Source organism: Alosa alosa, chromosome 18 (genome assembly GCF_017589495.1).
Source record: "Alosa alosa isolate M-15738 ecotype Scorff River chromosome 18, AALO_Geno_1.1, whole genome shotgun sequence".
In the NCBI taxonomy this organism is placed as follows: Eukaryota; Metazoa; Chordata; class Actinopteri; order Clupeiformes; family Clupeidae; genus Alosa; species Alosa alosa.
This window is the reverse complement of record NC_063206.1, coordinates 31,835,900-31,850,454: the sequence shown is the minus strand read 5'-3', so window position 1 is coordinate 31,850,454 and position 14,555 is coordinate 31,835,900. Positions and strand designations below refer to the sequence as shown.

At 40.5% G+C, this 14,555-nt stretch overlaps 1 protein-coding gene across 3 annotated transcripts in view; it reads left to right on the top strand.

The window, feature by feature from the left end:
- LOC125311500 (serine/threonine-protein kinase 32C-like) overlaps nucleotides 1-14,555 on the top strand; it is a 284,135-nt gene that overhangs the window by 153,113 nt on the left and 116,467 nt on the right. For all 3 annotated transcript variants that reach the window (XM_048269621.1, XM_048269623.1, XM_048269622.1), the window contains exons 6-8: nucleotides 486-575; nucleotides 663-766; nucleotides 853-969. In XM_048269621.1, coding sequence (XP_048125578.1) covers nucleotides 486-575; nucleotides 663-766; nucleotides 853-969 — 311 coding nt within the window. The remainder of the gene's footprint in view (nucleotides 1-485; nucleotides 576-662; nucleotides 767-852; nucleotides 970-14,555) is intronic.

Sequence of the window (14,555 nt, the reverse complement as noted above, 5' to 3'; positions counted from 1 at the left end):
GTTAAAAAGTCCTGTTCCCAACTTTTACTAAAAATGCCTCTAGGATGCACATATCTCAAAAATAGCATTTGTCTAGTAAACTTGCAATATATTTATTTTAATCTTAGCATATTTAGGGTACAGGCATATTTTTTGCAGCTGCTGGTGTCCATTTTACATTATAATCCTATGGAGTAGACTGTGTTTTCAAAAAAGTCCTCGGCTTCTTTTCAAACGTGAATGCAGGTATCTTTTTTCTGTAGCTCAGGGCTGCTTTTAAAGTTGAGAAATGTTCAACTTCTAGCGGAAAAACACCCTACGTCACATTGTTTTTTTACAGCTGACCAATCACAAGCGGATAACTGAGACCTGTGGTCCAGCTGCTTTTTGGAACAACGATGGCATTTTTTAAAAAAACTGCAAAAGTGGAAAAAGAAGTCTGAACATACCCTTTCTCTCTCTCTCTCTCCCTCTCTCTCTCCCTCTCTCTCTTTCTTGTCTCTCAGGGCATGCTCATTTAACAGATTTCAACATTGCTACTATCATCAAAGATGAAGAAAGAGCTACAGCTTTAGCTGGAACCAAGCCCTACATGGGTCAGTTGTGATCTACATACAATACTGTTGTTCTGTGACTTCATATTCATACTCTAAATATGCTCTTTCCCATTTGGATTAATTCAGCCCCTGAGATCTTCAGGTCTTTTGTGAGTGGAGGGACTGGCTACGCCTTTGAAGTAGACTGGTGGTCTCTAGGTGTGACAGCCTTTGAGGTTCTCAGAGGATGGGTAAGACCAATTGCCACCATCTCTCTCATTGTTTAACTGTTTGCTGTGCTACACACTCTTAATCACTCACACTGTCTTTATTACAGAGACCTTATGAAATCCATGCCAGTGATTCAGTGGAGTCTCTAATGCAGCTCTTTAGTACGGTTAGTGTGCAGTACTGTCCAACCTGGCCAAAGGACTTGGTGTCATTGCTGAGGAAGGTGAGTAGAGAAACTGGTTAAGGAATAGGAAATGAACAGTGACAGGTGCAAACATGATTTCCAGACAAATCCTGCCATACACATATAACCCAATTACGATTCTAATACTCTATGGAGAATAAAAGTGCATTGCCATTTCCTATCGACATAAAGCACAGTCTATGGACTACACTCCATGTGGTTGCATTTGTTCATTGGCCCTAACCCTTAAAATGGGAAACCGTTTTTACCTTGGCATTGTTGAAAAAAGAGAGTTTGGTGCATGGCCACAAAGCTACCGTGAACCAGAAACACGATTATTTTCTCCTTCAAATGCAAATCTCAAACTCTGAAATGACCGCCAAAAAATGGCCGCTGCTTATTAACACTTACAAGCTGCATGTTAACAGTTAGTTAATGTTAATAAAAGGATAACAACAGTTAACTAACTGTTAGTAATTAATTGTTAACTGCTTATTATGCACTGTTAATACCTAATAAGCACATGTTATTCTAAAGCGTTACCCCATATGTTACTGAAAAAAATTCACCGGACATTAGTAAACCAAACATTAAAGTCCCCCCCCCAATAAAAATGATAATAACGGTAACGGATAATAATGTCTTTTTTACATTTCAATGATAACAAAAGTCATTTTGCTTTAAATACCACCACTTTTGATGCTCTTTAAAGGTGCTCTGAGCGATGTTACACGGTTTCTAAGCTAAAACATTTTCACATCACATACAGCAAACATATCCTCACAATATGCTCGTTGCCTGTCCCCTGAATACACTGTAAAAAACATGGTCTCTGTAGACAGCCCAGGCTCCAAAACCTGCAACAAAAACAGCCTGGTGCAGCCTGGACAAATGGTGTACTGTGACTTTAAGGGCTTTAAGAGTCTACACGGTTCTTATAATGACCTTTTGCCAGCTCCATTCAATATATGGCTAATATAAACAAAAACTCTAGCATTGTTTGTCTGTGCCACATTTATAGCACAGTAAAGGTACGATATGCAAGATTTTCCTGTAGCTCTCACCTTTGTTGTTATGAAGTGCTTTGAGCGATTAGTTAAAGATCATATTACATCCTCCCTGTCTTCTACATTAGACCCACTCCAGTTCCTCCCTGTGCAGTTGGATCCTTGACTTCCTGACTGACAGGACACAGGCGGTACGGCTGGGTAACATCACCTCCTCCACTCTAACCCTCAGCATTGGTGCCCCACAGGGATGTGTGTACCCTGCTGTACTCGTTGTACACTCATGACTGGATGGCAACTCACACCTCAAACACCATCATTAAGTTTGCTGATGACACCATCATAATCGGCTGTATCACGAGTAATGATGAGACAGCTTACAGAGCAGAGGTGGCAACCCTTGACATCTTGACGCACAGCGCATTACAAGGACTGAGTTACCAACTATTCAGGACCTTTACAGCCAGCGCTGCAGGAGAAAGACCAAGGGGATCCTTGTTAACCCCAGTCATCCCTGACCACAGTCTCTTCACCCTTCTACTGTAATGAAGTCACTTTTCAGAATCAAAGAGGGAACTGGAAGTGGCCAAAGGAAATCGTGAAGCTTTCCGCACTCTGTTGGGAATATAACAATTGATTATAGAACCCCTGTTAACCTAATAAATCTGACTCTACTAAATATGGAAAGTTTCAGTTCAATGTAAAAACAATATCCTTAGTAGGTTGGTATACCCACAATATAGACTGTTAAGGAGAATGCCTAACTTGTTTTCTTATGACACATGTTACTTCTAGGAATAATGTTACGTAGGTCTAGACATTCTCTGGTCTAACTCGTCCACGGCCGTTTAATTCGGGCGGTTCCTAAAAAAACACAACATGTACTAGTTCTGAAGATGGACAGAGGCTACAGTGCTGACTCGGGCTGCTAAACTCATCAGCGCGCTAGCAGTTGTCGTGGAAAATTTCACTCTCCTAGACTTTGTAGCAAATAGCACTCTGGAATCAGTCAACCTTTTGAAAACCTCAATTAGCACTCTGGAATCAATCAACCTTCTGAAAACACCAATTAGCACTCTGGAATCAAGCGTCCGAAGGAGACCACGCAGACAGAGTTCTCTTAAAACTGTTGATCTTTTATTCACTGTATTGCAATGAAAACACAATCCAAACAATGGCTGAACTGAGCTGTCAAGCAATAGGGTGAAGGCAATGTTACCAGCTGGTACCCTCGCTGAGATTGATCCGACTCTCCGCTGGCTGTGCTCTACCTTACAGTGGGTGTTGCTTTCAAATGGCCACTTCAGTCGCGCATTACGCGGCGTGAAGCTGCGTGAAACTTTAGTACCACTTTCAGCCACTGTGCGTCGCTCTGCCACTGTACATCTACGTTATTGTCAGTGTTGGGGGTAACGCAACTACGCAAATCAAAACAGTGTCTTGTGTGATAATGAACCAGTAGAGAAATAACTGTTCAGAATTAATCTGTAGCCTTGCGTAGGCTTCTGCAGAAAACAATGTTGTTGGCAATTTAATACTATCTAGCGACGTTTTTAACAGGCTACGCATTAGAGGCTTAGACAACTATGACCTATAACTTGACTAAAACCGTGCAAAACTGGAGGTAGCTACACCTGTTATCTGAGCAGTCTGTAGCCTATGTCCTCATTTTGCGAATGCGAGGACGATATGAGCCTGTAGCATTTCGTTAGATGTCCGAGTCACGCATAATGTTTGAAAACCACTGGCTCGTAATCACAATAATTTAACACACGACAGTTGGATACTTCACCATGTTCCCATGCCTACATTTTGGTGAGTAGCATAGAGATCAACTAGACTGCATTTCCCGCGGGAACTGCGAAAGTGTGCTTGCCCTGGTCCGGTCACCAACGTGAGCAGACAGTGGCATACGCTATGCTGAACCTGGCTTGATCCAGGCATTGTAACAGTGCCTTTCAGTGTTGGAGCAGTGGCAATATCTCAAAAGCTCTAGGAGAGGGCTATTCAACTATTGGCTTGCGGGTTGAATGCGGGTTGAATGCGTGAATGGTATGACTGAGATCAAATCAATAAAATAAAATGACAGCAGTGATTGGCTGCAAAAATAATGTCATGCGTCTTGCGCCTCTCAAACTGGGCTATCAGGTAACCTACAGAGGAATTGAAATTATGAAATATGACCAAGGCATTAAAAAGCTGCTTGTTTGTCAGGATACTTTTTCACTGATTTATTTTAAAAAATATGAGCTATGAGTGAGAATGTTATATATTCCATCCGACAAATTATGTTTTACTGGTTTATTTGACAAATAATCTATATGTATTTGCTCTAAAGACCTTATGTCTGTTTGGGATTGTGACAGTGTTCCTGAGATATGGACGACTTCCTGTTTCGGAGCTTCGCCGCCGATTTCGTTTGGCTGTGACGGGCAAACGCTTTCAAAAATCAAAAATCCTTCTGGTAACTTTTGTGAGGCTTGGTCCAAGGATAATGTACGTCAAGTTGCGTGGCGTTCAGACCAAATTTGTGACCTGTGAAAATTTAGTTTCGCTTTCTGTTCGATCAAATATGGCGGACGAACAACACGCCCACCTGACGTCATCTTCGCGAGCAACTTACACCGGTACTGACCAAACGTTTTAAAGTTGGAACGGTGTCTCTGTCTCAAAGGGCCTAGGCACCAGAGCTGACAAAAAATTAGGAAGACGGGAAAAATAATAATAAATGTAACCGCAAGCGGTGATTTGCGGGGTCCGAGCAAAACGAACATGAGGTAGCATAGCTTTTTAGTTTTATGTATACTTTGATTGTTCGGGCCCAATTGTTCAAAAGAAACGTGATCGGATTTCGGTTGTCGGATTTCAGTTACCGGATTTCGGCTATCGGATTGGATCAAATCTTTAAAATGGCTTGTTCAAAGAGAAACAAGGATCCTGAAATTGGATTAGATCACATAATCTATTCTTGGTTTTGATCTGGATAAAACCTTCACTTTGTGTTGTTCAAAACTTTTGAGTTGGATTGGAAGAAATGTGATGCATAAAATTAGGATTACCCTGTGCTGTAACGTTATAGTGTGCTAACCAGGGTGCGATTTGTGTAAAAACCAGAGGGGGGGATGATTTTGAATACGTTTGTAACCACCCCCCAATTTTTTTTTTTTTTAAAAATGAACGAACAATTCATAGCCTAGTAATGTCATGGCTAATAATAGCCTATATTAATTTTGCCACCTTTGTAACATTTTAGTTTTAGTTTACCATGTGTATGACTTTAAACAGCGAGTGTGTTTGGTATGATGATCAGCTCCTCTAATGCAGGGTAGGACTACGTTTTGACAAGCATACAAATTCACCTTGTTCTTGCCCCATCTGAAATTACTCCTCTACTTTTGCTGCCTCCATCCTTTCTGTATTTGTTGTGCAAAAAAACGTTGTATATGATGGCACTGAAGGCTTAAGTTAGTGAATTGGCTAACAGTGTTAGTTGTGTAGGCTACGTGCATTCTCTCTCCTGCTGATTTGCGTTCAGTAGCCAAGTGCGTAATATTGCAAAAGTTGAAAAAATAAATGTGTTTATTGTAGCCTACAGAAAATAAATAGCCTACTATCATACTGTCAGTTAATTGGCTACAGTGCAGTGAAGAGTTTGGAGAGTAAAGTTATAGGGCAACTTGAAGTTTCATGAAAATAATTTACGAACCAGAACATAAAGACCATGAAGCTTCTATTTCTTGCAGCTGTTGAAACACTAGTTTAAATACCCACCAACATTCGTTTTTGCAGTACAGATTATTTCTGAATGTTATTTGTCTACTAGGCCTAGCCTAGGCTACTGGCTGATTTATCAAACAAGTGCTTTCTCGTTCGTCCTCCGCAAACTACAGGTGTTTCGATAGAGAGCAATTGAATAAGCGATGCCAAGCAATTTCTTTAACACTTTTTGTGACATTCAGCAAATATCTCCTCATTTAATGTAAGTTCCTTCGGACAATAGGCCTTTACGTTCTACTCTACGTGCAGTTGTCCTCCATCTCAGTTGCATCAGTTTTCTAATTTTAAGGGTTCTAAAATATGACTATATGCTTCACTGAATCCTTCTCGTATTCTTTCATTTGTCCAGCTAACTTTTCCATTGAAACTAGCCACTTATGATCGACAAGTCCTGACAAGTAGCTGTAACGTTATAGTGTGCTAACCTCCACAACCCAACAGTATTCTTAACAGTATTCTATTCTAGTATGCCAACCTCCACAACCCAACTGAAGGAACTGTAGGGGCGTATTCTATTCTAGGGTCGAGGTAGAGTGAGTGTGTGGCGAGCAGGCAGAGCCTCGGTCAGAAGGCTCAATGGTATGGAGTGATGACACTGAGATGGCAGGTTTCGGTGCAACACAAGTGAACTTTATTGAGTTTCAATTCATCTGTTCTTTTGTTCTTTACTTGTATGTGTGCTGCATCAAAGAGGAAACAAACAGAAAATGGAGTAATCAGTGAAATGGGGTAAATCAGTACAGATCCCAACTCACAAACAAACCATTTGACATTTGAACAATAAACTGAAATCATATGGCTATATAAGGTACAACTAAACAATACTTGACATCCCAAGTCAACCAACATCACCTAATCATCTCTCACATGGGACTCCAACACACCAAACCAACAAACAAAGACCTTAACTTTACACATGATGGCAGAGCCACTCTACAAAATGATAAACATCACAAAAGTCATAGTGAGGGTCATTAAAGTGATGACTTACGTTAACTCAAAGACGCACACAGAGCATGGCACACTGGAGTGCTGGGTTGAGATGAACAAAAGAGTGAACTGAGGGCGAGCAAACAATTGATCCTGGTCTGAGCCCCTGCTCCGGAGCTACAGGGTTTTCCAGCAGGTAAACTGGGCGTGGTTAGGTGGCAGAGCCAAACAATCCTGCAATTTCTCCACAGCACTTTCACCTCAAGGACTTTGTGCAGATTTAAGTGTACATTCGAAAATGAGAAATGAGAAACAATATAATAATAATTATATATATATAAACTTAGGGTGTCTTTTTACCAACAGTATTCTAACAATACTCTATTGTAGTATGCTAACCCCCACAACCCAACAATATTCTAACAGTACTCATCTCTACAACTCTCTGAAACAAATCTTTGTGCTAATCTCTACAACCCAATAGTATTCTAACAATACTTTATTCTACAGGACTATTTATTTGTCGTGGATAAAATGAAGGGTTTGATAATGGAAGGCAGTGTTTCCCAGAGAATTGAATTGTATTTGTGGTGGTAGGTGAAGGGGGGGTGGGTTCTGTGTTGGAGTCAATAAGATAAACAGCCTATAATTATACTTGCCTTGCACTACAAGTCCATATTGACAAGTAGCTGTAATGTTATAGTGTGCTAACCTCCACAACCCAACAGCATTCTATTATAGTATGCTAACCTCCACAACTCAACAGCATTCGAACACTAATGCTTCAAGTGGGATTTGAACTCTCAACCTAAGGATCACCAGTACAAGGCATTAGCCCACTGAGCCACTGTCAATCCTACATGTTGGCCAGTCACATTCACATGGTGAAAATGTGTGTTGGTAAACACACAAGAAAAACTCCAAGCATACATTTGACAATAAAATGAAGGGCTTTCCTGAAAGCTACACCTGAAATCTTTTTGAAATTCTGGGGCAATTAGACATTTGTAGAGAAGAACACTAAAGGATGAAATACAAATATGATAGACATAATGATGAAGGAAAAATAGTAAACAAAGAAGTTCCCCTAAATGTAATAGAGTCCCGGCATTCTGATTCTTGGTAACTGATGAGTGTTGTGTTGCCCCCTGCAGGTAACCCCCAGAACCTAGTCAACGTCAGCCGTTTCTCAGACGTAACCCCAGGCCTAGGCAGTTAAGACCCACGATACCCCCTAGAGGTTATTGTAGGTAGCAGGGACCTACTGTCGAGCGAAGTTGCACGTCTTCCCTCTGCGGCGCAGATAACCTATTACTCCTATTTTAAAATATCCCCCTTGGAAGATCGGGCTTCTGTGGTGGATTTAGATGTTTATGAAATGAGGAGCGACTACGCCTAGGTCTCGAACAGTTGGCTAACGTGCAAAGATGTTTGACCCTAGAGTTTATCTAGAGACACAGGTTATAGGCTCAGGTTTTATAAGGATGGAGATTTTATTACCGTCCAGCAGCACTAAAGTCCAACTAACCCAAGTCTTAGACAGAGCAGATGAATAACCACAGAAGAGTGAAGTTATCTTACCCTCCTGCTGGAATTCGTAGAAAAACCAAGAAAAGACACAAATACTGCTTGAAGAATTGGATGCCAAGGTTAAATGAGTTCTTTACTTTTCAGCACTTTGGTGATGTTACAAAATGCGGCGTAATATCCACTTGCAGGTTACAATGTTGTAGAAAATATAAAAAGAGTAAATCCACAAAAGAGAATACAATAAAAGTAGTAAATCCACAAACGGAGAAGAGAATACAATAGTAATCCACAAACGGAGAAAAAGGGTATATAAGAAAAAAAGAGTAAGTCCTCAAAAAGGGGAAAAAGTCAGCTGATTGTCTTCTGCAGTCACTCTCTGTCGGAGTAGCAGGTCTGATATCTGCAACAGGTTCCACGGAGTTTGGGTCCGCGACTCAGCCTGGCAAGGCGTCCAACACTTTGCTTCTCAGCGAATTCGAGGATCTAATTCTAACAACCGCGACGCAACATCATAAAGCAAAAACCCAACGAGTTGAAGGAAGGAAAAAAAGAAGCAGCCCCGATCATTTGGTTCGACCCCTATTTATACTAGGTAGACTTGACCTCCCCCACACATTCCTAAGGCAAATCAATCCTACTTTCCCACGACAGTTTAGAACCTTCTAGAAGTTCCCACAATAGCTGGGAATATTCTCACGGTAGCTGGGAATATAGCTGGGAATATTCTCACGATAGCTAATACATTCTAGAAGTCACTGATCTTAACCAACAATTTAAAATGACATACATTACTTCTCCGGGTTACATTTCGGAGATGCTACATTACATTCAGGTTTATGGTTTAGATAGTTTCAGAAGTTACACAAACAGTTTACATTCAACGACAATTATAATAATGTGACACATTGCATTTAACAACATACATTTTTACAGTCATCAAGAGAGATCGGTTACATTCTTACAGGTTACAAACACTTATGGCATTAACTCTTCACACAATGCAATCTGAATACATTCATTTAAACAGTTTAAGGCACTTTACCGATTCTCTAAGTACATAATGCCGTAAACTTTACAATGTCAGGCTACTAAAGTACTTGTATTGATACACTTCATTCATCGCACTTATTATTATTATGAGGTCATTGTTTGCAGTTATGGTTCATTTTCCATTCTTTAATTCAAGTATTTCTGAGGTCAGGGCAATCTGGTTTAGTAATCCAGCACATTGTTCATCATCTGTTACAACACATTCATCCACTTCCACACTTTCAGGTAAACTTAATTCAAGAGTAGGTTACAAGGTCATTGGTTTAACATTACGATTCAATTCCTGGTCAGTTTCTTTCCTAATTTGCCTAATCATATTTTCTAGGTCAGACCGATTACCTTGATAGCTAACGCTGAATCTAGCCTTTCTGCCTTTTCGCCTTGTAAGACGTATTGGTTTTGTGCTACCGCTCTGTGGTCCATACGGTTGGTGTTCAGGCAACACGTCAGTGTGAATTGACTGAGGCAACACGTCAGTGTGAATTGACTGATGTCATTCAGGTGCTGTTCAATGGTGTGAATCTTAAATGACAAATCCTAAAGCTCTAACAGGGATTCGAACACTCAACCTAAGAAACACCAGAGGGGTATTTCACAAAACCTAGATAAGGGATTAAGCTGGGATTTTTAGGTTATCCTGGATGAATTTAGCCTTGACTTGGTTTCACAAAAGAGATGGCACATAAGTTACCATGGGGATTTATTCTCTGCACCTAGCCTGGTCCCGACCAGGCTAACGGCCAAGCTAAGTTAATTCTAATGGTAATTATGTTGTCTTATTGGTTCAACTAGCTGTCATTCACATCAGACCTCCGTGCTCATTTTTAAGGAGCTTTATTCCATTTATACATTTGCTAAATGTATTTGCTCGCAAAACAAAACAGATTGTCTGCCTACTACCATATAGTTATTATTTTAATTGTGATTACCTAGGCCTATGTTAATAATTATAAGGTTCTAATTGTTTGCTTATTTTCATAGACGTTTGATGAATAGCCTTCTGTAGTTGATTGGAAGTGGAGGGGCAAGTTTTCGAAGGTATTTTCAACTATAATATTAAGGTAAATCATACTATGTGCATTCTTTGCAGTGACAAGCGCTTTCTTAATGATGTTGCGTGCCGAGACAAGGAAGCACTCACACGTGGGTAAATTTGCATTCAGTTGGTCTACCACGCCTACTTCTGCTGTTTTACAGAAATAGCCATGATTCCCCATTCTAAAAAGGATAACTTTACTTCATTGTTAGTCTATATCAAAAAGCGGTTGTTCACTTTGTGTGAATGACGCTATTTTCCGCGTCTTTTTTATTCCAACCGTGGGCACTTTGGAGCAGAAACGAGAATTACATACACCTGGGTTGACATAGTCGCTCCTACTCATCCTGGATTGGCATTAGTAAAACGAGTTGAGCTAGGATGACCAGACAACGCTATGTCAAACCTCGCTTTATCACTTATCTTGGATGTCTTAATTCTGCCTTTGTGAAATACCCCTCAGTACAAGTATCCCACTGAGCCACTAACAATCATACACATTGGGCAGTCACATTCACATGGTGAAAATGTGTGTTGGTAAACACACAAGAAAAACTCCAAGCATACATTTGACAATAAAATGAAGGGCTTTCCTGAAAGAGTACACCTGAAATCTTTTTGAAATTCTGGGGCAATTAGACATTTGTAGAGAAGAACACTAATGGATGAAATATAAATATGATAGACTTAATGATGAATGAAAAATAGTAAACAAAGAAGTTCCTCTAAATGTCAGAGTGTCTCGGCATTCTGATTCTTGGCAACTAATGACTGTGTATGTTGATTGCCTGATGTCATTCAGGTGCTGTTCAATGGTGTGAATCTTCAATAACCAATAGTATTCGAGCTAGAGCCTAAAGCACTACCAGGGATTCGAACTCTCAACCTAACAAACACCAGCACTAGGCATTATCCCACTGAGCCACTGACAATCCTACATAATTTGGCAGTCACATTCACATGGTGAAAATGTGTGTTGGCAAACACACATCAAGAAAATTCCTAGCATACATTTGACAATAGAATTGAGGGCTTTATAAAAAAGAGTATTTTGGCCAAAAATGAACGGTACAGAAACAATAGGGGTTCTGCAGCCCTAATAATAAAACTTAAGAAGAACAATAAGTGTGCTTGCAAGCACACTTAATAAAGTATGGCTCTCCGTTTGGGACATCGAAAACTTATATTTTTAATAGGGTAGACTACCGTCGGAGATGCTGACTTGCAAAGGCCTTGGGATAACACGTTGCTTTGCAATTGTTGGACTTTTATTTTGACAAGTTGTCATCGTTCTGTCTTCCACATTCATAAAAGGTTTGGTATGAATGTTGAGTCATGTCTACTTTATGTGCAGTTTATGACAGCTGCTATGAATGTGTTATGAACTCACCCATTAAGTAAAGTGTTACCAAATATTTTAGCTAGGAGTTTCTCTTATTAAGTTATTCACAAAGCCTTTCAGACCTACTCCTAGTAAGGAAAAATCATGCACGAGCTTGACTGAAGTGACCACCTTGATTGGCTGATGATTGTAATGCGGGAATGATTCCAAACACCTCCCTTACGATGATGAGTGACAGGTGACAGGTCTGAGAATGCGCGGCGCTTACACAAGGACGGAAGATGCTGAATAACTGAATAAAAAGGCCTAGCCTAAATGAATCAAGAGTAAGGCAAAACAAATAGCCTAGTAGCCTAATGAAACATACGGATTGATGTAGTATCTTTGTAACATTATTAAATTAATCTGTTACTATGCCTATGCCTACGTTTGCAAAAGAGAACATTTTAATTTGACACAATAATGTTACATTTAATTTATATGTTGACAATGAGTAGCCTAGTTTTGGTTGTTGTTGGTGGACGTTATTGCATGTTAGTTATGCCTACAATGCAAAATTGCTCCACGATTGGAAGCTCCTGTAGCCGCATAGGATTTCAAAACATGGCGAAATGCCACAAAAACCTGTGAGTTAGGAGTCCTCTCGACTTCTTTTAAGCTGTCACAGAGGTGGAAAGGTGTGATTTGTTGGGGCAGGGCTGGATTAACTGGGCACAAATGTATGATGCCCCCTGCCCCCCAGCCAACGTGAATCGGGCGGCCAGTTAATAGGCCTATGTCGTGAAGATTTTTCTTGCCATTTAAGGCACGAGCGCATCTGTGAGGCCAAGCCTCACCAAGTAGCCCGTTTGTTTACAACTAACATTACATTTAATTAAACTGCTTATAGGCTATGCCGAAATAGTTTTCCACATTTTGAATATTAGTGTCGGGTGAATTAGGAAATGTTCTCAAAGTAGCCTTATGGCTGAAAGCTGCTTGGGATCCCCCCTGTCAAGCAATATAAGCATACAAACGCGCGGCTTGCACTCATTGTAAGTATGTGTTATTTTACATTACATTACATTTAGCAGACAGGGGACCGTTTGGTATTTATGGAATGGACCACTGGAGGAAAATAGGGGAGGGTCATTTTATTCTTTGTTGAGGGGAGGGTCACCCAACTTTTTTTAGTGTAGGAGGGGGGGTCACCCAAATTTTATAATCATGAAAACAGCAACATTTCAAAGTTGCCTAGGTGCATATTTTTCCATGTAGCTCTCAGTTTCTGTCTTCACACTTCGGGCACCCCTCTCTGCACACCACGTTTACCCCTCATTTCCTTCTTTCTTGCAGAGTAGCAAGATAAAGGCCTCGCGCTGCGGCTTTCGTAGAGACTCACTGGGGACTGAGGGACATAGGCACTAGAGGGAATGTGATTTCTGGCGCCATATTACGTTCTCTTTCGTTCAATAGCTGTCAACATTGAACATTGAAAATAAGGGAGATGCCCCGGGTTTCTCACCCAAAATAGGGGAAAATGTCAACATCGTCCCCATTGACGTCGAAAGGGTTGTAGCAACAAAGTAGCCTACTTTATTCACGCCTAACAGCCTATATTACAGTAATTTGGTCAACTTTACACAGCCCTAAAAAGGCTACATTTACCTTTGGCTTACTTTTAGTATACCGTGTAACGTTAAACAGCGTGCATGCTTAACATTAGTAAAGCATACTTGTTCTTCATTCATCCACATCCAGCTCCTAACGTTTTGACAAGCATATCTACCAATTGACCTTGTTCCTGCCCAATCTCTAGCTTTGCTGTCTCCATCCTTTCTGTTTTTGTTGTTTGCAAAAATATATAGTATTTTTTGGTAAACAGCAACAAGTGCAATTTGTTAATCGCTGTCATTTCTCTCCCTGCGCAAAACAAAAAATATGTTACGTTCCAAGTAGCCTAGTGCGTAATTCTGCTTCATAAAGTTGAACAAATACATTTGCTTATTTCACAGAAAAATATAAATAGCCAGTTTAGGGTCTACAGTGCAGAGTTGGTAAGTTATGGTAGGCCAACTTGGAGTGAATATTCTCTAGTAGCTGAGTAGCCTGATGGTAGGCAGGTGCGCACGTAGACATACGGCCAAACATGCAAGCGCCAATGAATCTTGCTCTCACGACAATCACGCCGTTAAACTTAAATAGGTTAACATCACTCTAAGTTCGCCTTCAAGCAAGGAAAACGATGATTTGAAGACATCTGTTTCGTTGTAAGGGCAAAGGGGTAGCAACAGGGCAACACAGAGACAGGCCCGATGGCAGGGCCTATGAGAGTTATGAGAGTATTAAAATATGGTATATTCTACGGGAAAATATTAAAACGGCAAGACAGCAGGGGGAAGTTAAAATACGTGATAAACACGGAAAAAGTTGGCATGCATTGTTTCGGTCCCCGTGCACAGGGATTATTTGTCACATTATTAATCACATATGATTATTTGTGAAATTGTGCAAACAGGTGCAACACATTTGAAAAGGAAGGACTGGTAGCATGCAAGCTCCCGGGAAAGATTGATCTAAGAACGTTATCACAGTGTGTCTTCGTGGCGCAAAGCTGCGCGGGTGGAAGACAGCGACAATTGGCAGGGGAGGGTCGTGTCTTTTTTTACAATTCTGTCGGAGGGTCATTGAACAATTTCTAGCAGACAAGAGAGGGTCATGCAACTTTTTAACGAAGCACTGAAAATCCCTCCGGTGGCCCCTTCTATAAATAACGAACAGTCCCTAGATTGCTGCTGGGCTATATGTCTTGGTTCATGTCTGTTAACAACTCATTGCCAAAGCTTGCCGTCGCGGGGTTGCATCCATTACAAACAAACATGCAATGTGAACGTCTGGGATTGGGGAGATCACTAAATGCTCTACTGAATAAGCACAAAGTCAAACCTTTAAATGAAAGACACTCTTTAATAAT